At 40.2% G+C, this 21,103-nt stretch overlaps 1 protein-coding gene across 1 annotated transcript; it reads right to left on the reverse strand.

The window, feature by feature from the left end:
* Positions 1-758: 758 nt before the first annotated feature.
* Positions 759-13,796, reverse strand: SNRPC (small nuclear ribonucleoprotein polypeptide C). Its single transcript, XM_032340575.1, has 6 exons — positions 13,700-13,796; positions 13,313-13,355; positions 8,253-8,361; positions 5,249-5,338; positions 3,807-3,911; positions 759-1,118 (listed from the first exon to the last, which is right to left on the reverse strand). Exons 1-6 carry the CDS (start codon positions 13,705-13,707, stop codon positions 994-996), a joined length of 480 nt encoding a protein of 159 aa, XP_032196466.1. The 5' UTR covers positions 13,708-13,796; the 3' UTR covers positions 759-993.
* Between the last annotated feature and the right edge of the window lie 7,307 nt (positions 13,797-21,103).

Genomic DNA, 21,103 nt, shown 5'->3' on the forward strand with positions numbered 1-21,103 from the left:
ATCCCACTATTATAGCCTAATGATATAACAAATGACATTCTGAAAACAACTTCTGTATCATGGAAATCTGCCTAATCTTACTGTTACTATTAGAAAGTTTTCTGATTATTGAAGCCCAAGAAAAAGAGGAACTAAGACAAAGGAGAAGCTGAGGTTAAGGCAATGCTTGCCATCCTTAGCTGACATACAGAGCCTGGAAAGTCTTTTTCCTTACTTCAGCATAAATGATTTAAAATTTTCCACTTACTACACCAAATGCTGTTCATGTGAAAAAGTAACCGATTGTGCTGTTTATTGTTTTTTGTTTTAAAAAGATTTTATTTATTTATTTGTCAGAGAGAGAGAGAGTGAGCACAGGCAGACAGAGTGGCAGGCAGAGTGGTAGGCAGAGGCAGAGAGAGAAGCAGGCTCCCTGCTGAGCAAGGAGCCTGATGTGGGACTCGATCCCAGGACACTGAGATCATGACCTGAGCCGAAGGCAGCCACTTAACCAACTGAGGCACCCAGGCGTCCTCTGTTTATTGTTTTAATCAACAAAAAGTTGATACTTTAAATCTACAAGTGTTAGGTTTACCAGGTCTTGCACAAAAACTTTTCTAAATAAAAGCAGGGTGTCCAAAGGGACTCACTATAGCTGAGGAAAAAGAATGTCATGCAGAAGGCATCCTACAGAGAGAACAAGCTAGAGAAACACAACCAGAAGACTTCATCTCTTTTATAATGCACAAGGACTACGAGGGGAGAAAAAAGGGAACAGGTTTTTAACTAAAACAGCTGACAATTTTATTTTCACATTTCACAATACAAATGAAAATTACTTTTTTTTTTTTTGTCCCACTACTCCCCTGCAAAAACTATTCTCTCTTTGATAGGAAGGGCAAGCAAATCTTCCTTGTCCTGCTGTGAAAAAACACCCAGAGTCACAGCACCATGATCTCCTGGTGAAGTAGAACAAGTAATATAAAATGAATATAAAGAGGTTCCTGTCTCTCCTTATCTGTCCGGTCGAGTCATTCCTGGCCGAGTGGGCACCATCATGGGACGGGCAGGAGGTCTCATCATTGGGGGCCCAGGCATCATTGGCATGTGGCCTCCCATAGGTGGCCTCATTCCAGGAGCTGCAGGACAAAAGAAAGAAAAGGAAAAAAGAGAGTCAGAAAATACTATTTATGAGCGAGCTTGATGGGACTTCAATTAAAGACAAAAAAGTAGCCCCCCCCTGCAAAATGCTGGAAGAAAGACATACTTGACAGAAGAAATGCAACAAATTCATCACATCTGTAAAGTAGACATTCTCAAACAAAGAACGAAGGTCAACACAAGAACCGTATGGGAATCATGATCTAATGATAGTAAGGGGGAAACTATTAATAGACTGCTTTCCAGAAACCACCAGGGACACTAGTTCCCTAAATTGACCTTTTCTAACTCAGGGAAATTCACAACTAATTACAAGTTACTCAGTCAGCATTTTAAATCAGTTCTACCCACCATATAACCAGGAGCTATTTCATGAATGTACACAGGCACAGAGGACAATCTTACCACTAAGCGTTTGTTCGGAGTTGTAGGAAAGGTGAGCAGGAGGCCCATGCTGAGAACCTGTTAGTAACCATACTTAGCTCAAGTCAAGAAAAATAGGCAATAATGTGATTTACAACAATTAGTGCACACACGAAAATCTGATTTTTCTAATGCATGTTAGAAACTGTTAAGGAATTTTTTGCAGTGTCCCATCAATATACCAGCCAAGTGAATGAGCCAGGGCAGGGAGGGCAAGTGAAGGTGGGGGTTGAGGAGGAACATTATAGGCAGCCTCACAAAATTGAGAATATTCTACCTCCTCAGCTGAGTGGTGGGTTCACGGGTATTCATTTTACTATTATGCCTCATAATTTTCAGGTCTTCTTTTTAAATATAAAAATTGACATAATTACTTATTAAACCATTTTGATTAACGGCTTGAGATAAATGGTTCAAGAGAAAACTATATTCAAAGCCAAATACAGCCTTTTCACAAGAAGTAAAACACAAGTATATGAAAAGACACAACAGGTACAGAATTTTTCAATTTCCAACAGGAACAGAGAATAATACTAAACTTCTAAGTATCTTATTTAAAAACCCCAACTTAACATAACCTATATTCAGCATTTCCTAGAGGAAATTCATCTGGACCAAAGACTGAAAACGAGGCATCTGAAAAGTTGTTTACTTTAGTCTCCACAGTACATTTAACTGTAATTAGTTGCCAAGAGTGGCAACTAAGAGTCTAATTACTAGTAAGTAGTAAGTCTAGATTTCTTTTTTAAACTTTTTATTATGGAAATGTTCAAACATACACAAGAATAGAAAAAAAAGAGGATAAAGAACATCCATGTACCCATCATCCAGCTTCAGTATTTATTTATCCCTGGCCAACCTTCTATCTTATCCCAACCCGTTCTTAACCCTGCCCACCCCCAACTAGTTAAATTATTTTAATTCAGATAATTGTATTATTGTCTTGGCTGAAAACAATAAAATACTCAGGAGAACTGGCAACACCAAACCTGAATTATCAAATGTCAATAGCAGGCTGGAGCTGAGTTCTAGAAGCCTTCTTTAGGTGTTTCATGCATTCACCAGTTCACCACATCCCTAACCCCTCTAAGAATTTGAATTTGTGACCCTGATTTAAGAATGCAAAAGAAGCCATGTAAGTCACTTTGTTTTGGGTCAGAAGCCAGTAAGGCAGAAAATCTTATCTAGACTCTCCTCATATCCCTCTAAATGATACCCACAGCGAGCACACTGAATGCTTCTGCCTAGGAAGCTACTGTAATACCTTTTTGTACCTTGTCTTACCAGCTGAGTTGGAGGTTTCTTATGGTCATTGTATTTACTCTAATTACATAATTTGTTTTGCAAATCAATAAAATGAATATAAAAAAAGAACTGTTTGGGGCACCTGGGTGCCTCAGGTGGTTAAACAGCTGCCTTTGGCTTGAGTCCTGATCCCAGGGCCCTGGGATCGAGCCCCACATGGGGCTCCTTGCTCAGTAGGGAGTCTGCTTCTCCCTCTGCCTGCCACTCCCCCGGCTTGTGCTTTCTCTCAACCCCCCACTCTATGTCAAATACAGAAATTAAATCTTTAAAAAAAAAAAAAAAAAGAACTGTTTCCATGAAAACTAAGTAGGTATTTAGAAAACCTCAAGTAAATCACCCCAAGAAGTGCTCACGAATTTGGTAGGCGAAGGGATCATAAAAGATTGGAACTAGACTGCCTCACAAGGTTTCTAACCATGAAAGAAAATGAAAATAAAGTTGGTAAAGAATGCATTATGGGGGGGTGCCTGGGTGGCTCAATCTGTTAAGCGTCTGCCTTCGAGGACTCCCTGTTTGGCAGGGAGTCTGCTTCTCTCTCTCCCTCTGCCTGCCACTCCCCCTGCTTGTACTCTGCTTCAAACTGAAACAGAGAAAAGTAGCAGCAGAAGTATTTACCTACCCTCCCCTTTATCTCCCCTTGGAACAAACTCATCTACTTTTCCCTCCATTATAAATGGCCAAAAGTAAGGAGGAGGCAAGTAAGTGGCAGGAGGGAGAAGAAGAAGAAAAAAAAAAGGAGCCTTATCCTGTTTTTAGTAGTACAAGGTCTTTGGGTATCATCCAGTTACACTGGTAAAACAAATATTTCTTTTTATCATTACAGATTTGCCAAATATAATTTGTTGCAATAACATGTTTAACGGTGAACTAAGAATCCTATTGAAACAGAGAACTAAAACACAATGAAGCATCCTAAAAGGAAAGAGATTCAAACTTACCAGGTCCCACTGGCATCATCCCAGGAGGAGGAGGGCCCATCATGGGCATCATGGGAGGGCCCCCCATGTGGGGCGCTGGCATCATACCAGGGCGAGGAGGACCCGCTAGAGTAACAAATGGGGGCAGAGGTTAAGATACGCTTACATATTAATATTTTCTCTTCTATGAAACTAGTGGGGCATCATAGTCTAAGTCCAAGTTCTGGAACAACAGACTTCTTATGGTTTCTTTTATATAAGAGCAGAGCAGCAAACATAATTATTCCACGAAACTTTATGTCCAAAAAACAAGAACAAGACTGCCTCGACAGAAATATAAAATCAAGTCAGGTTCTCCCAAGTTAAAAAAAATTCCAGAAGTTTATTTATTTATTTTTTTAAAAATATTGTGCTTTCTGTAGAGTTTCTGTCAAACTAAAGCCACAAGCACCTAATCCCAGGTCCGTTTTTTAAAAAATCAAAATCTTTAAAAGATTCTTTGGAACTATGAAGATAAAGATGTATATGCAGAGATATTCTTGACAGTATATTTACAAAAATCTGGAACAACTTAAATGTCCAACAATATGAAAATGGTTTGATTAGTTATGGCACATTCATACTATAAATCATTCTACTATTAAAATAATGGGGTTGGGTGCCAGCCAGCCAAAATACAGACTAGGACAGAGAAGTAACCTGAGAGCCACTGTGACCCGAGGCCTGATTGGTCCCAGGATGGCGGAAGCCCAAGAAAGATTTGGTGGGCCGTTAGTGGCTGACCTGCATTAGTGTGCAACTATATAAATAGCCTACTTCCCCAAGTTTATATCCAGGGTTACTTACAAGACCAAGTTTAGGTTTCTGAATTCAATTTCAATCTGAGCCTTTTCAGGAGAGCCATGGAACTTACGGCCTAATTACTCTATTTTCCTTCTGTCATTCAGAAACAAAAAACCTTCATAGAGAGGAGAGGCCTTTGATCCCTTCCACTTTCAAATGTCTGATTCTGTCTTTCCCAAGGTACATATATTGGTGTTAGGTGGGTTAGAAAATAGGAAAAACGACTGAAGAGTTTATCTACTACTTTAATCCTCCAGTGTTGGGTTCACGGAAGTAAATGATGTAATGTACTCATCGATGTATTAATATTTTAGCTTACCTAATATAATAATAATAATGAGCTTCATACATGAGCTCATCTAATCACAGGTACATTCTGACCTTTCCATTCAATTTGTATCAGACCCACTTGGGAAGTCACAAACACAATATCCTAGCAACAACACTATCTAACTCTTAATATATTTTAGAAATGATACCACTGAAGTTGTTTTCATTTACTATCTATATATTCAGTACATGAGCATTCAAAAGTCAACTGTGAGGTAATCTAACAAAATCAACAGATTATCTGCTGCCCTGAAGTTATGGTTGTTAAGAAGAAAACTTCATAAACTTACGGAGACTGGGGGGAGGTGGGATCATTGCCCCTGCAGGAGGAGGAGCAGAGAATGGAGTAGGAGGTATCTTTCCTTGTTGAAATGCAGCGGCTTTGAACAGAGTAAGGAAAAAACAACACACAGTGAATAAGAACTCAACAACTCACTAACCAAAATAACCATTTTCTTTTAAATCATTAACGGTCCCAATTATTTCACTTTACTTCATTTAAGATTATTACATCACAGCCTCTAGAAGTTTTAAATCAACCGTAGGTATTTACCAGCAAACATTACAATTAATTTGTTTACTGATTTCGGTTTTTTAACCTATTTTTATTTAGTCAGCATTTCTGTGGCTGATCTATGGGAGAATGGAATGAAGACCTCCCATTACCAATGTCTTACCAAAGAGATGCAGACTTCTTTAATCTGTAGATGCTGTTTACAATTTGAACCATTCACAGTTTTATCTGGAAATGTGTGATACCTGCCCAAAGACCAGACTTTTTGTAAAACCTCACATCATTTTGGTTTAGTAGTTTTGAAATTAATGTACTAAGCTAAGAGACACGAATGAGAAATAAAGATTTCAAAGCAAGAATCTGCCCCGAAGAAGATTATCATCTTAAAAAAATGTCCAATACAACAACTTTTTTCTTTCAGGGCACAAATGAATATGAGGCACAAATGAAGACAAAAGAAATTAAAGATAATTAATAAGTGGCTTTACAAAGAAGTCACACATAAATACTAAGATACATACTCATAGTTAACTATACTAGAACTAAAATTAAGTAAATCTATAGATAAAATTTTAAAATAAAAATAAAAAGTACACTCATAAAAGTTATTTCTTAAATGTAAGTATTTTCCAAGTCACTGCAATCTGCAGCCTAAGGATACCCCACCTATCCCCATTCCATCCCAACCAGCGCAATGTAGGTCAAATTACGCAAGTAAATCACTGCTAACTCCTAAAGACCAGATCCAAAAAGATGACTTTTAGAAGTGGAGATTTATGCACAGCTAGCTACTCATATGCCTCTGAATAGAGCCTGTGCTCTACAGGAGATCATATCCCAACAAGGGCTTTTCCAATCAAAATGACACCTCCCACAACCCAAGCAAAAGGACAACTTGTAAAGACTGAAGAGGGAGTAGCTAAGCCATCGGCTCAACAGTGGACTCAAAGCCAACATAATCATGGACATCAACATCACATGGTGTGTCCCCGAGGGCTTGCCTTCTCTCCTCCAAGTCTTCCATCAAAAACATTTACTCATCCTAAATTCTGCTGCTGCATCCACAAAATAACTAAATGAATACGGTTCTAAACTTTAATGCCAAGAAATTTCTAACATCTTTTCAAATAGAAAAAAATGATTACATCATAATATAGATTTCTTTTTTCCAAAGATTTTATTTACTTGACACAGAGAGCAAAGCAGGGAGAGCAGCAGAGAGAGAGAGAAAAGCAGGCTTCCCACTGTGCAGGGAGACTGATGTGGGGCTTGATCCTAGGACCCCAGGATCATGACCTGAGCCAAAGGCAGACACTTAACCAACTGAGCCACCCAGGAGCCTGATACAACGTATTTTTTCAAATGAAACAGGACAATGTCCAAGATTTGCTCTTTAATAATTCAGGATAGAGAAAGGGAGAAGATGAAGGTATTCGGTGGCTCTCAACTAAAGGCAATTTTGACCCTCTTGGGGACACTGGGCAATGCTTGGGGACATTTTTGGTTGTCATCACTGGGAAATATTATTGGCATCTGGTGGGTAGATGCCAGGACTGCTACTGAACAGCCTACAATGCACAGGACAGCTCCACAACAAAGAATCATCCAGTCCCAAAGGCCAAGAGCACTAAGTCTGAGAACCTGTTATAAACAAAACAACACTGTTGCAACGAGGTGATGGAAATCAGAGGTGGGGGTCAGCCATAGAAGGTTCTTTCATTAACCCGTCTTCCTCCTTTTTTGGTATTTTACATAAGCTTTGTTTTCTTAAAATTGCAACACAATCAAAGCCCACTTTTGCCCGCCAGCTCTGAATGAAAATGAAAATGAAAAAGGCCATGTCTAAAATACACCAGCATGATCTAACATAGAAATGCTACATCTTCTATCAGTGTTTTGAACTCAACTAGCCACACAAATATTTCCCAAATTAAACAAAAAGAGGGGGGCCTGGGTAGCTCAGGTGGTTAGGCATCTGACTCTTGATCTCAGCTCAGGTCTTGATCTCAGGATCATGAGTTCAAGCCCTGCGTTGGGAGCCTACAGAAAACAAAACAAAACAAAAAGAGCATGGCATGTCCAACAGAGGTCTGAAACATACTCAGGTTACTTTGTCACATCCATTACCTCCGTCTTAACCGAGTATCTTTGTCAGGACTACAGGAATAAGAAACTCAAAGTCTCTCAAACTCTTTGAAAGTAACTATAAATCCACCTCCACATTTTCCTATTATAAAAGGGAAATAGTTATAAAAACTATGATCAGGGGTGCCTGGGTGGCTCAGTTGGTTAAGCATCTGCCTTCACCTCAGGTCATGATCCCAGGGTCCTGGGAAGCCCCACATTAGACTCCCTACTCAGTGGGGAGCCTGTGTTCTCACTCTGCCTCTGCCCCTCCCCCTGCTTGTGCACTAGTGCTTTCTCTCAAATAAATAAAATCTTTAAAAAATAAAATAAACTTATGATCACTACAAAGGAGGTTTCACATAAGTTTGCTACAATACCTGGTCCATGTCAATAAAGAAATACTAGGCAACTCATTCTTCTCTGCCCCACTTCCCAATCTAATCAACATCTGATTGCTCTAGCCTCAATAATTACTATTGATGTGTTCTTATATTCCCTGGGAAACCAACGATCTTCTAATTCTTTCGTTAAACACATCAGAATGCTCCTATTTATCACTCAGAATGAGCTTCTTCTGTGGAAAACAACAGAGAGACAAGGATGAGAAAGAATGGGACCATTCTCCCACAACAGAACAAGAGACTGAAACATACTTGTTTTGTCGATCAGGCTCTGAGCCTGTTCTTCCATCCATTTCTGATAGTAGTCTTTCACATTCTCTTTGTGTTTTCTACCACTGCAATGTGTCTTTCTCACAGATGGCTATAAGACAAAAAAGGTCATATTGGTCACAGAAACAAGTTCTCCAGATCAGAAATTTTATAAAGCCCTTCTTTATATATAGGTAGCCTGGCTACCTTTAGCAGCTTTAGCTGGGTGCTGAAGCATGATTTACAAACATTATCCAACAATGCACTGTGGTCATTTATAAATAAATTTATATATTTATCCACTGACCAGAGGTCAGCAAACTATGACCCATGGGCCAGTCACCTGATTTTGTAAAACAACGGAGTAGAACACAGCCACATTCATTTGTTCAGGTATTATCTATGTCCTGTCCTTACTCTAGAAGTCATTGCAGAAAAAGACTATATGGTCCACAAACCTAAAATAATTACAGTCTGGCACTGAAGGGAAAGTTTGCAAACTCCTGATCTAGAACACAATGCCATTTTAATGCCCTTTCTTAGATTATTCTATAGCAAAATAATACAGCTTACATATATTTAAAGTATACTGTTTATAAGAATATCTTCTTTTAAATGACTTTGGGTCTAGAATATAGACTATGAATCACATATAGACTTTTGTCTCTAGCTCACTAATCCTTTGGTTTTTTTAACAGCTTTTCTGAGGTAAAACTGACATAAGCGAAACTCCACACATTTAACCATTTGTTTAAGTTAACATTTATTTAACACTACATGCCAAACACCATGCTATGTACTTTACAAGCAGTGTTGCCAAACACCATGCTATGTACTTTATAAGCGGTGTCTCAATCATCCTAATAATCACATGTGCGTGGTACAATGGAATATTAACCAGAAAGAACCCATCACTAATTCACACAATGGTGGATGAATCTCAAAAGGATGCTCAGGGCACCTGAGTGGCCCGGTCAGCTACATATCTGCCTTCAGTTGAGGTATGGTCTCGGGGCCCTGGGATTGAGCCCCGCATCCAGCTCCCAGCTCAACATTAAGTATGCTGGTCCCTCTGCCCCTCCCACCACCGCTCGCTCTCAAATAAATCTTAAAAAAAAAAAAAAAAAAAAAAAACCACACAATACACTCAGCAAAAGAAGTGAGATACACAGAGTATATACCCTAAGATTCCATTCATATGAAGTTTTAAAACCAGTTAATATTGACCTTTCATAATAAAAACCAGATCAGTTGGGGCTAAGGGTGCAGGGGACAGAAGGTAAAAAAACACAAGGGAACTTTCTGGGGTGATGGAAATGTTCTGTATCTCATGTATACACCAAATGGAAATTATTTGCCAAATTATCAGACCATACTTAAAAGGTATGCATTTAATCGAAATATAATTCAATAAAATTGGGGCGCCTGGGTGGCTCAGTGGGTTAAGCCTCTACCTTTGGCTCAGCCCACGATCTCAGGGTCCTGGGATCGAGCCCGCATCAGGGATCTCTGCTCAGCAAGGAGCCTGCTTCCCCCTCTGTGTGCTGCTCTGCCTACCTGTGATCTCTCTCTCTGTCAAATAAACACAAAAATCTTTTTAAAATATATATATGTATATATAAAAAATTCAATTAAATTGATTTTAAAAATCACAAGCCTATTATCTTTAATTTATGCTTAAAGACTTGTCTTAAAACACATAGTTGGTAAGTAGCAAACCAAGGCCTAGAGTCCAGACCTTACTCAAGATGCTCCTCATGGCTGTCTAATTACCTCCTACCAACAGAACCTCTCTTCACAGGACGCCTTCAGTAGCAGCAGACAGGACCAGTATCACATAACCACAGACTGTCTTTTCATGGTCTATATTTCAAAATACTGTTTGTTCCCTGACTCTCCAGTGACCGATTACATAACACAACAAGGCCTCGAGCCTTATAACAAAATCATGCCTAAAAATCAGCAAAAACTCAAAAGCTGCAGTCCTGAATGTTTATTGCATTTCAAAGTCCACCACAGGGAACTGCTTCAATCACTATGGAATTTTTCTATAGGGGTTCCTGACATTTCTCAGAAACAGACATTTGTTATAAAGGGATCCTTTTATTCTCTGAATGTTGGCATTAGCAAGATAAGCTATAAAATGGTTAAAAAGCATTACCTACTCACTAACAATTTTAGAAAATTATGATAAGGGGTCAAAGGGGCTAGGATCAAAAAAAACCAAACAAAACAAAATAAAAACTGAGACTCTATAGGCAAATTACTGTGATACCAACTTATTGGAGGAGTCCCATTCAGGACAATCTATAATAATATTCAAATCTATTATTCCTTCAAGAGGAGTCATCCTACTTACATGTTCCACAAATTAATACTGAACATCTGGCTAGGGTTCCTGCAGCTACTATTCAAGAAGCCAAGATGATCAGGAGCTCCGGTTTAATGACATTTCTGCAGAGGCAGCCAAATACAGAGCTATAGTTTTCAAGGTGTGGCTCACAGGCAGCTAAGGGTGTCTCAGACACAACCTTCAGGGGGTCTGCAAGGTCAAAGGAGTTCCATAATGATGTTAAGACATACTTTCCTTTTCCACTGTATTGTCATTTGCACAGATGATGTCAAACTTCTGGCACTTTAGAATGAATCAAGGCAATGGCATCCCAATGTATTAGGGGTCGTTGTATTTTTCAACACTGCTCTCACCGGGGCGGGTGGGCAGTTTCACTGAAACTGTCCTTGATGAAGCAGCAAAATTTTTAATTCTATTAAACCTCAACTCTTAAGTTCATGTCTTTTTATTTTTATTTTTTTTAAAGATTTTATTTATTTATTTGACAGACAGAGATCACAAGTAGGCAGAGAGACAGGCAGAGAGAGAGGAGGAAGCAGGATCCCTGCTGAGCAGAGAGTCCAATGAGGTGCTCGTTCCCAGGACTCTGGGATCATGACCTGAGCTGAAGGCAGAGGCCTTAACCCACTGAGCCACCCAGGAGTCCCCACGTCTTTTTAAAATTCTGGGTACAAAATGGGATGTACAAAGTACTTCAGCCGCATGCCAAAATATGATGCTATTTCAAAGAAAAGCAGGACTGCAAATAGTTCAAGTTGTAAGTTCTACCGGCTACCTCTTTGATGTAACATCATTTTTACTTGACAGACTGAGAAACAAACAGGAGATTCAGACTTCTCAGAAATAAGTGAAGTGAGCCTGTCACTTCAAAGGAAGCAATTGGTAGTATTTATTGCCAAGGATAAAATTTGAGCTTTCGAACAAAACTCAGAATTTTAGAAAACCTTATCTACTACCATGAGCTTGTCAGCTTCCCAATACTTAAAGTCCCCTTCTGATTAGATTGTGACATTAATATGAATTTTTATATTACATAATCAAATGTGTCAACACATGGAATACCTGTATGACTGAGTGAACCAATATTCCAATATTCATTTTCCAAATGACCAAAGCACATTACAAAATCTCGTCTGGTAAAAGATTCACTCAAAGTGCAAAGCAGATCACTGAAATTGCCGGGGGCTGAGGGGTGGAAACAGGGAAGGGCAGAGGTAGAGAGAGAATGGAAGGGTTCAATCTTATAATCCTGAGATCATGACCTGAGCTGAAATCAAGAGTCAGATGCTTAAATGATTGAGCTACGTATGCACCCCCAGATCCGTGAATTTTGATGTAACAGAGTATGAAAAGTCTGAAACAGTTTCAGATTCCACACTGCAACTAGTTTGGATGCAGTAATATAAAGTATTAAAGAATGTCCACAATTATCTAAAAAGGCTGGTAAAGTACCCTACTTTTGTCAACTCATCTATGTGAGGTTGGGATTCTTCATATAATTCAACCAAAACATAGTGCAACAAACTGAATGCAGAAGAATCCACCTGTCTTCCAATAAGTCAGATATTACAAAGGTTTACAGAAAGGTTAAAGCAATACCATTCTTCACAATACTTTTTTCCTTTTTGAAAATAGCTATTTTTCACTTTTAAAATGTTATTTGTATAACAAGTAAAAACTTTGTTAAAAAACTGTTACGTTCAAATGAATCAGTATTTTTTAAATTTTAAGTTTTAATTTCAAATACACAGCAAATATTACTAACTAAACAAACGTAACTGGCGTAACTCATTTTTTTAAATGACCCAGTAGTTTTTAAGAGTGGCAAGAGAGGGGCACCTGGGTGGCTCAGTGGGTTAAGCCCCTGCCTTCGGCTCAGGTCATGATCTCAGGGTCCTGGGATCGAGTCCCGCATCGGGTTCTCTGCTCCGCGGGGAGCCTGCTTCCTCCTCTCTCTCTCTCTGCCTGCCTCTCTGCCTACTTGTGATCTCTCTGTGTCAAATGAATAAATAAAATCTTTAAAAAAAAAAAAAAAAAAAAAAAAGAGTGGCAAGAGATCAGGAGACAAAAAAAGTCTGAGAGCTGCTGGCAGAGAAGCCCTGGAGTTAGACTGCTTAGGCTAACCTTCCAGCTCTGTACAACTGATTTAGTAACACCTAGACAATCATTTAACCATACTCTGCCTCAGTTTCCTCTTCTGCAAGATGGAGATAATACTAACCTCTTAGGCTTAATATGAACATTAAACAAAATGATACATGTAAAGCATCTGGACACATAGTAAATGCTCAATCTTGGTTGTTATTTGACAGTTTTTAATCAAATCAAAGCACAGTACTCGGTTTCAAATTTAGGCATTTCTTTCCAGTTTAGTCAAAAAAACGTTTGAGTGCCTTGTCCCAATCAAGTATTTAAACTTTAGAACACGTCCCTGGAAACTTTTTGTGCCATAAAATTTTTTTTTCACTTTCTATCTTGCTAAAGCATTATTATTTGGTTCTCAACTGAAAACAGTAATTGCTGGAAGATCAATAACTACGAATTATGAAAACAGTTACAGGAAAAATGGAGGAAACAAAATCCAGATTATTTTCTCCAGGCAGGAGCACTTAAACCTTAACAGGATGAAAAGCCCAAATTTACACCTAAAAAAAAAAATCTAATTTGTTAAGCACAAAGTGTTCTGAAACTGAGAAGAGACACTACTTACAGAGTCATGGGTGAGGTACGTGTCGCAGTAGTCACAATAAAACCTGGAAAGAGGTGGAAAACAGAGAAAAAGAGAAGACGACCACCAGTTAACAGATGCCCATCCACCGGAGTGCTGTTCAATGAAGGCAAATTATAAAAAGACCTATTCATGTTTCCAAGACATTAGATAAAGCAATCTGACAGAAACTAGGCTTTTTTGTTGCCTTGGGCCGAGTCGACCTACCGACACTGCAAGAGGGCAGTATCTGCAACTCCCAGGCTCCCTTCCCCACATCCTCCCCTTTCCCGGAAAATCTCAAGAGCTAGAACCCTCTCTGCACCACCCCACTCGGACACAGTTAGCGACCATGACCGAGAACATCCACAGATTCGGGGCCCCACTCACTTAGGCATGTTGCTCTGCAGGCCGTTGCCCACTCCGACCCGCGCCGCCCGGAAATGACGCACACAGTAAGCGCCGACGCCGCGGAATGTATGAGTCAAACGCGACTCCAGAAACCCTACCCAGTCATCCAATCCGCTTGCTGCGCTGCGCTAGCCGCGGCGGCGGCCGAACGAAGGGCGGGGCTTTTTTCCCTCTCTCCTGGCCTATAGCTAGGCGGAAGGCGGGGTGGGGGTGGGGGATGTACGAAGGACCCCGGCAAGGTTCAATCCCCGCCCCCTGAAATCTCCATCCTTGAGGCTTCCGGCAGCGTGTTAGTCGTTTTTTCGACAATTTTATAAGCATTTCCTTGTGTGTGCCAGGCACTGTTAGAAATGCCGAGAGGTCAGCAGTGAACAAAACAAAGATCCCTACCCTCATGGAGTAGGCAGTAGGGGTTGGGAATAACAATCAAGTTAATATGTAGTCAGGTGGAGTCAAGTGCCGGGGGCGTAGAGATGAGGGAGTGAAGCAGGGAAGAGAGGAGTTCAACTTTAAGAGAGAGAAAGCTTGCTGAGAAGGTGACAACTGAGAAATAATAGGTTTCTTAAAGCCAGGTGCAATCGGTTTTACGCTTTTCTGAGTCTCAACCCTAGGAGATGGTAGGATTCCCAATTTCAGGTGCCATCTCCTGCGTCCAAGTCGTGCTGCCTGAGCAAGTTATTTAATCTTTCTGAGCCTCAATTTCCTCATCTGGAAAATAGGGATAAAAATTCTTGCTTGTGAGGTGTAAGAAAGAATTAAATGCGAAAATGTTTGTAAAGTATATAGTGCAATGTTTGAACATACTAAGCCCTCCGCATTTGGCATTTAATTTACATAAAGGGCAATTGATACTACTACTATCTTGTCCACAGACCTGACCTGTTTAGTAACAAGGCCAAACGTCCAGCCTGTCTATGAGACTCCAAAATGGCCATCCTCTCAGAAAAGAGAAATAAATGTTGGGAATGGAAAGGAAGAGTTTTTGATTCTTTTCTTCATATTCTCTGCTGGTGGGGTTGCAACCAAAATAATCATAATTGCTGCTTTATTTGTATGTTTACTATGTCCTAGGTGCTTTGAATGCATTATTTCCTCTATTTAACAATCCTATTACTCACAATTCCGGTGCTTGGCTGGTTCAGTAGGTAGGGCACACAACTCCTGATTTCCGGGTTGTGAGTTTGAGCCCCACCTCTGGTGTAGAGATTACTTAAAAATAAAATCTTAAAAAATAACAACAAAAAAAAACTTTAAAAAAAGAACAATTCTATTATTCATGTTTCAAATGAAAAAACTAGCTTTCACAAGGTTAGGTGTACCACAAAGATTACTTCCTGGTCTTAAAAGTTAACTGTGCAATGAAATTATCAGGCTTTCATCATTCTAACAGTGGTAAATCTTAGCATTATAAATGGTGGGATAGTCATATTACATGTTTCCTGCTAGGATGCCAACGTTAAATAGATGTCATCAACTATTACCTATTTTTACCAAAAATGTTTCAACTGGATCTAATCAAGTTTATGGGATAGGCAAGAGGATCAAGCTAAAGTAAAGCAAAAGACAGCAAACTGATTCAGAAGATGGGATATTCTATAGGACAAATGACCTCTTTCCTTCACGAAGTCAAGAGAAAGTGTCATTCTAGATTTAAATGTTTTTAAGAGACATAATCAGACATAGAGTATGGTTCAGGGTTAGAGCCTAGTTTGGACAAACCAGCTCTAAAGGAATTTTTGTGGAAAATATCTGGGCCTTAATGTTGCAGTTCTAGTAACCCATCTTTGTGTAGGCACCCTGAGTTGATTCTTCTCAAAGGGATTAGATTTGTCAACTATGTTTTTGTTTTTTCCCCCCTGATTTCCCTCTGTGCTAATATTGGGGCTGCTTTACCGTCAAACCATTTTTCACCTTTCCCTTGCTCTTTTCAGTATGTCAGTGGGGAATGATGCCATAAAGGCTTTGTGTCTTGGACTCCTGCGCTGGTTGGATTCCAGGCTGAATCCAACCAGATGTTGCTGGGCAACATCTAAGGGATGCATTTCTGGAAATTAGAGAGATTAAGGAAATAGGCAGATTATCACCACCTCACCTCATCCCTAGTATCAGGCTGTCTCCACCCACCTGCTGGGCTCCAACTTCTAGCAGATGATCCTAGGCCTGGTCTCTGGTAACAAGATGTCCTTCTTCTGTTCTTCCAGTAGCTTCTTGCTATTGCATGTCTCCAGGCTACTTCACTTTTCTCTGTTTCGCTGTATCTCTGCCAACCCCTATATAAACCAATTCTCTGAATTAAATTCCCTCAGTTTTAAAGACTTAGAGTTGTCTGTTTTCCAGGACTCAGAGAGTGACTTTACTTCCAAGTTCCAAAGTGTATCTCCCCTGAGTCTTGCTTATGGGCCGTGTTATCTGGAAAGAGTGCTTTTCACACATTTCCTCTGAGTGTGCCAAGTGACTGAGAGAGTTTATTTTTTACCCTCATTCCCTTAGGTCTCAAGTGAAAATTCCAAATGCCTACCTGAGCTTGACATGCCCTTGAACTCTTATATATCTTAAAAACTCATAGTGTTTGCAAATCTACTTTATGAATAATATATTTTTTTATTTTTATTTTTATTTTATTTATATTTTTCAATTTCTCTTAAGATTTTTTTAAAAGATTTTATTTATTTATTTGTTTGACAGAGATCACAAATAGGCAGAGAAACAGGCAGAGAAGCAGGCAGAGAGAGAGGAGGAGAGCCTGCTTCCTCCTCTTCGAGCAGAAAGCCCAATGCGGGGCTCGATCCCAGGACTCTGGGATCATGACCTGAGCCGAAGGCAGAGGCTTTAACCCACTGAGCCACCCAGGCGCCCCGTCTCTTAAGATATTTTGAACTTAAAATGTATTTTGTTTATTTACTTTGGAATAACTAATAAGTACACATGGTACAAAATTAGAAAAGAACAGAAGTGTGTTTCCAGATACATACCCCCTTACCAGTTTCTTGCATGCTCTTCCAGAGATAGGCCACACAAATGCAAATATTAACATATGTTTCCTGAAACTATTTCCCAATACTGCACAGTATTTTATTCTATAGATGTATAGATGTACCTCAATATATTAACCAGTCTTCAGTCAATTGTTTCCTGTCTTTTGTTATGCCAGTGATGCTGAAGCATGCAGGTAACTGGCACATTTATTGGTAGGATGGATTTCTAGAACTGGAATTACTAGGTTAAAGAGCTTTGCATATATCATTTTGAAAAATATTACAAAAATATCCCTCTCCTGTGATTGTATTTAAGAGTGCTTTTCCAGGGGCACCTGGGTGGCTCAATGGGTTGAGCCTCTGCTTTTGGCACAGGTCATGATCTCAGGGTCCTAGGATCAAGCCCCGCTTCAGGTTCCTTACTCAGAGGGGAGCCTGCTTCTCCCTCTCCCTGCTGCTCCCCCTGCTTGTGTTCTCTCTCTCTCTCTCTCTCTCTCTGACAAGTAAATAAATAAAATCTTTTGAAAAAGAGAGCTTTTTCATCTTTTCAATCTTTTAAGTTAAAAGTGTTATTATATTATAATTTTAATTCCTCTTGTGAATAAATTGAGCATTTTTTCATATGTTTCAGAGCCTTAAAGAATCTGGGGTATGTGGGTAGTTCAGTTGGTGGTGTGTGCAACTCTTGAGCTCAGGGTTGTAAGTCTGATAACCCACATTGCGTGTACAGATTACTTAAAAATTTTTAAAATTCTTGGGGTGCCTGGGTGGCTCAGTGATTTAAAACCTCTGCCTTTGGCTCAGGTCATGATCCCAGGGTCCTGGGATTGAGCCCCGCATTGGGCTCTTTGCTTAACAGGGAGCCTGCTTCCTCCCCTCTCTCTCTCTGCCTGCCTCATTGCCTACTTGTGATCTGTCTCTCAAATAAATGAATAAAATCTTTTAAAAAAATTTTTAAATCTTAAAAAAGAAAGAATAGGGGTACCTGGGGGGCCCAGTTGGTGAAGCATCTGCGTTCAACTCAGGTCATGATCTTGGGGTGCTGGGATCAAGCCCCGTATCGGGGGGGTGGTGTCTCTGCTCAGCAGGGAGTCGGCTTCTCCCTCTCCCATTGCCCCTCTCCCTGCTTGTGTTCAAGCTCTCTTTATCTCTCTCAAATACATAAATTAAATCTTTTTTAAAAAAAAATAGTTATCTTAGTTATATGTGACAAAACCAGCTTAAACTAGCTTTGGCAAATATTTCCTTACAGAGACTCAGAAGCCTGGGACATCTCAGGGTAGACTTATCTCCAAGTATAGTCTCAAAATATGTTACTTGGTCTCTCTGTCTCTCCATCTCTCTTCTCACCTCTGTTTGTCTGCTTCTCTGTGCACATTGGCTTTGTCCTCTCACATTGCAGCCTGGCTTCCTCCCTGGCACCGGGTAGGATAGCCTCAAATATCCCCCAAATTCCATTTTTCTAGAACTATAATGCCAAAAGCCAGGGAGGGGCCTGAATGGCCAGATTTGGGATAGGGATGGGTAGGAAATTGTAGTAACAGTCCCACTGAAACCCCAGGGAGTGAGGCAGGAGTACCCAGGAGGTGGTGGGTGGGTGGGTACTGTTTTCAAGGAAGAAGTACAGGAAAGCATCCCGGACCAGAAATGGTGTGTACAGCAGCCACCGTTGGTCATACCTAACCCAGTTTGCAAAACCACCTCAAAGGAAATTACAAGTTTACGGCGGTAATTTCCATTGTAACCACCAGAGGACTTGAGTCCTTGGTGCCTTGGTAACCTACACTTCCCTTCCTCTCTCTCTCATCTTTCACCAATGTTAAGGACAGAAAGTAATATTCAGTTATTTAATATTTAATATATTCAAATATAACAATATCCAATTATTTAATATTTAATATTTGATAATTTAATATTTAATATTAATATATTTAATATTTCTTTGATAGATGCTTGCTGACCACCCAGTTGGTGTTCAGGTCAGTGCTGGCAACCAATAGTGGGAAAATGACTAAACACGCTGTGCCCACCATCAAGTTTAGTGTACACAGTAAGCATTTAAACAAAGAGCTATATAGCATTATATAATAAGGACTGTGATAAGACAAACTTCATCAAGAAAAAATATCATGTAGTAATAATAAGACAACTTCTAGATCCCAAATGCCTGTGCTTGAATGCCAGTATCACAAGCTGTTGCTTGGACCTTGGGGAAGTTGGTTAACCTCCTTCTGACTTAACTTTCTCATCTGTAAAGGAGGGGCAATAATAATGCCTACTTCATGAGGTCATGGCTGTAAGGACTGAGGAATAAGATAATTCCTTTTTTTAAGATTTTATTTATATATTTATTTGTTAAAGGAAGACAGAGCACAAGCAGGGGGAGCAGAAGGCAGAAGGAGAAGCAGGCTCCCCTCTGAGCAAGGAACCCAAAGCAGAGCTTGATCCCAGGACCCTGGGATCATGACCCAAGACGAAGGCACATGCTAACTATCTGAGCCACCCAGGGGTCCCAAGATAACTCTTAAAAAGCACTAAGCCCATGGTTAGCCATGCAGTAATTGGCAAATACTGTTGGCACTGTGAGTAATAAGAATCACTATTAAAAACTCAGACATCCAGGAATGCTTCCAGGTCTTCTCAGGGCCACACAAGAGAAGAGCTGTGGAACTCTGACTCATTTTGTTTCCATTCTAGTAAGAGACTTCAGGCCTGCTTTAAGCCATCCGCTGACTCTTCTACCTACTAAGAGCTCTTCAGAACCCACCATTATTTTTCCCTTCCCAAAATGTGGGGGAGAGGCTGAATCCCAGGTGGACTTAACTCTGCACTCTGAGCTGTATTTCCAGTTTGGAGAGTGTTGATCTGTTGACAGATACCTCGCTGGGGAGGAGCACACAACTGGGGCTTTATCCCCCAAGTACTTTTTTGAACTGAGAATTGGCTGCCATGAAGTAGCCTCAGAGGCTAAAACTTGATCTATCTATTTGGAAACAACAGCAAGACATAGGGCACCAGCTTTAGAAGTTCACACCAGGTCTCCCAGGTGGTTGTGAACATAACTGTGGCTGAGAATTCATGACCATGACTGGTAAGAGGAAGGGAAGTCCTTCTGAGGACCTCACTCGATTGTTAGTCATTCTACCTTGAAAGCGAAACTAGTTGAGAGGTGACCTACCTGCTGCTTTCCAAGGCCAGTGCCTGCACGTAAGGCTTCTGGGAACCTAGCTGGAGTGACACTGGGACCTCAGTGAGGAGGCCCATCTGGCACCTTCCAGATGGCAGCAGACCTATTCGTGTTCATCCAGCTGATGGGGAGGGAATGATTATTCACTAGTTCTGCTGTGATTGTCTTGTCTCCCTCACAGTAAGCAGAGAGTTCACAGCTGGAAATGAAAAAGGTCCAAGTCCCAGGATCTGGAGAGCAAGTTCTTTTTCTTGAAACTCTTTATTAATCTAATGCCGTTGGGTCGGCAGATCATGGTATCAGGAGGAAGCCTGGTCAGGCACTAATCAACAAGGCAGAAGAACAGGTTTGGCAGGGTGGTTTTGAGTAACTCTTTACTGAAAAGGAGTTATTACTCACTCTTGGAATGTCTTCTCTTAGATGTAGTATTTTCTCTCTGAGCCCATTTTATTAGCACAAGAAGCTTTCAGCCTGACTCTAGGGGTGTGAACTTGGAAAGCTGGAAACAGAAACATAAGTGGCTTTTTCATGGCTTAAGACTTTAATAGGATCTGAGGTCATGGTTCGGAATGGCGTGCGCAAGCACACGTACATGTGCGTCCACGCGCGCGCACGTGTGCGCTTACACACACACACACACACACACACACACACACACACACACACACACCGTTCTGTTGCTCCAGGGAATGTGGTCTTTAGTGACTGGCTTTTGCTGCAGAAAAGGGAAGCACATTTATAAAGCACCGAGTTTGTGTCAGCACTGGACAATGTGCCTTCATTATGTTATCTGATGACGTTTAATTTCAAGGGTTTTTTTAACTGATGAGGAAACCAAGACCCAAACAGGTGATATAATCGGAACAAAACTGCATAGCAAATACATGGTAAAGATAGGATTCGAACCCAAGAGCTTCACCCAGAGCTTAAATTCTTCCTGTTGAACACACTGCTTGTACCTATGAAACTTTTTGAAATGTGGCCTGAGTGTCATCTGTTTCCAACAACTCTCTTACTGCAACTGATAAGCTGAGTTTTTCAAGTAAGTACTCCAAAGCACCAATATGTAGCCAGGCCTCCTCCATGAAAAGTTAAGTCTTAATGTGCACCATTTATACTTCAAATAATGTAATAATTTTTAATAAAGATGTTGGGGATAAAAAGCACCTACAAAACAAAAATAAAATGATCACCAACTCAATTAAAAAGTACAAATGAGGG

Source organism: Mustela erminea, chromosome 4 (assembly GCF_009829155.1).
Source record: "Mustela erminea isolate mMusErm1 chromosome 4, mMusErm1.Pri, whole genome shotgun sequence".
Taxonomy (NCBI): Eukaryota; Metazoa; Chordata; class Mammalia; order Carnivora; family Mustelidae; genus Mustela; species Mustela erminea.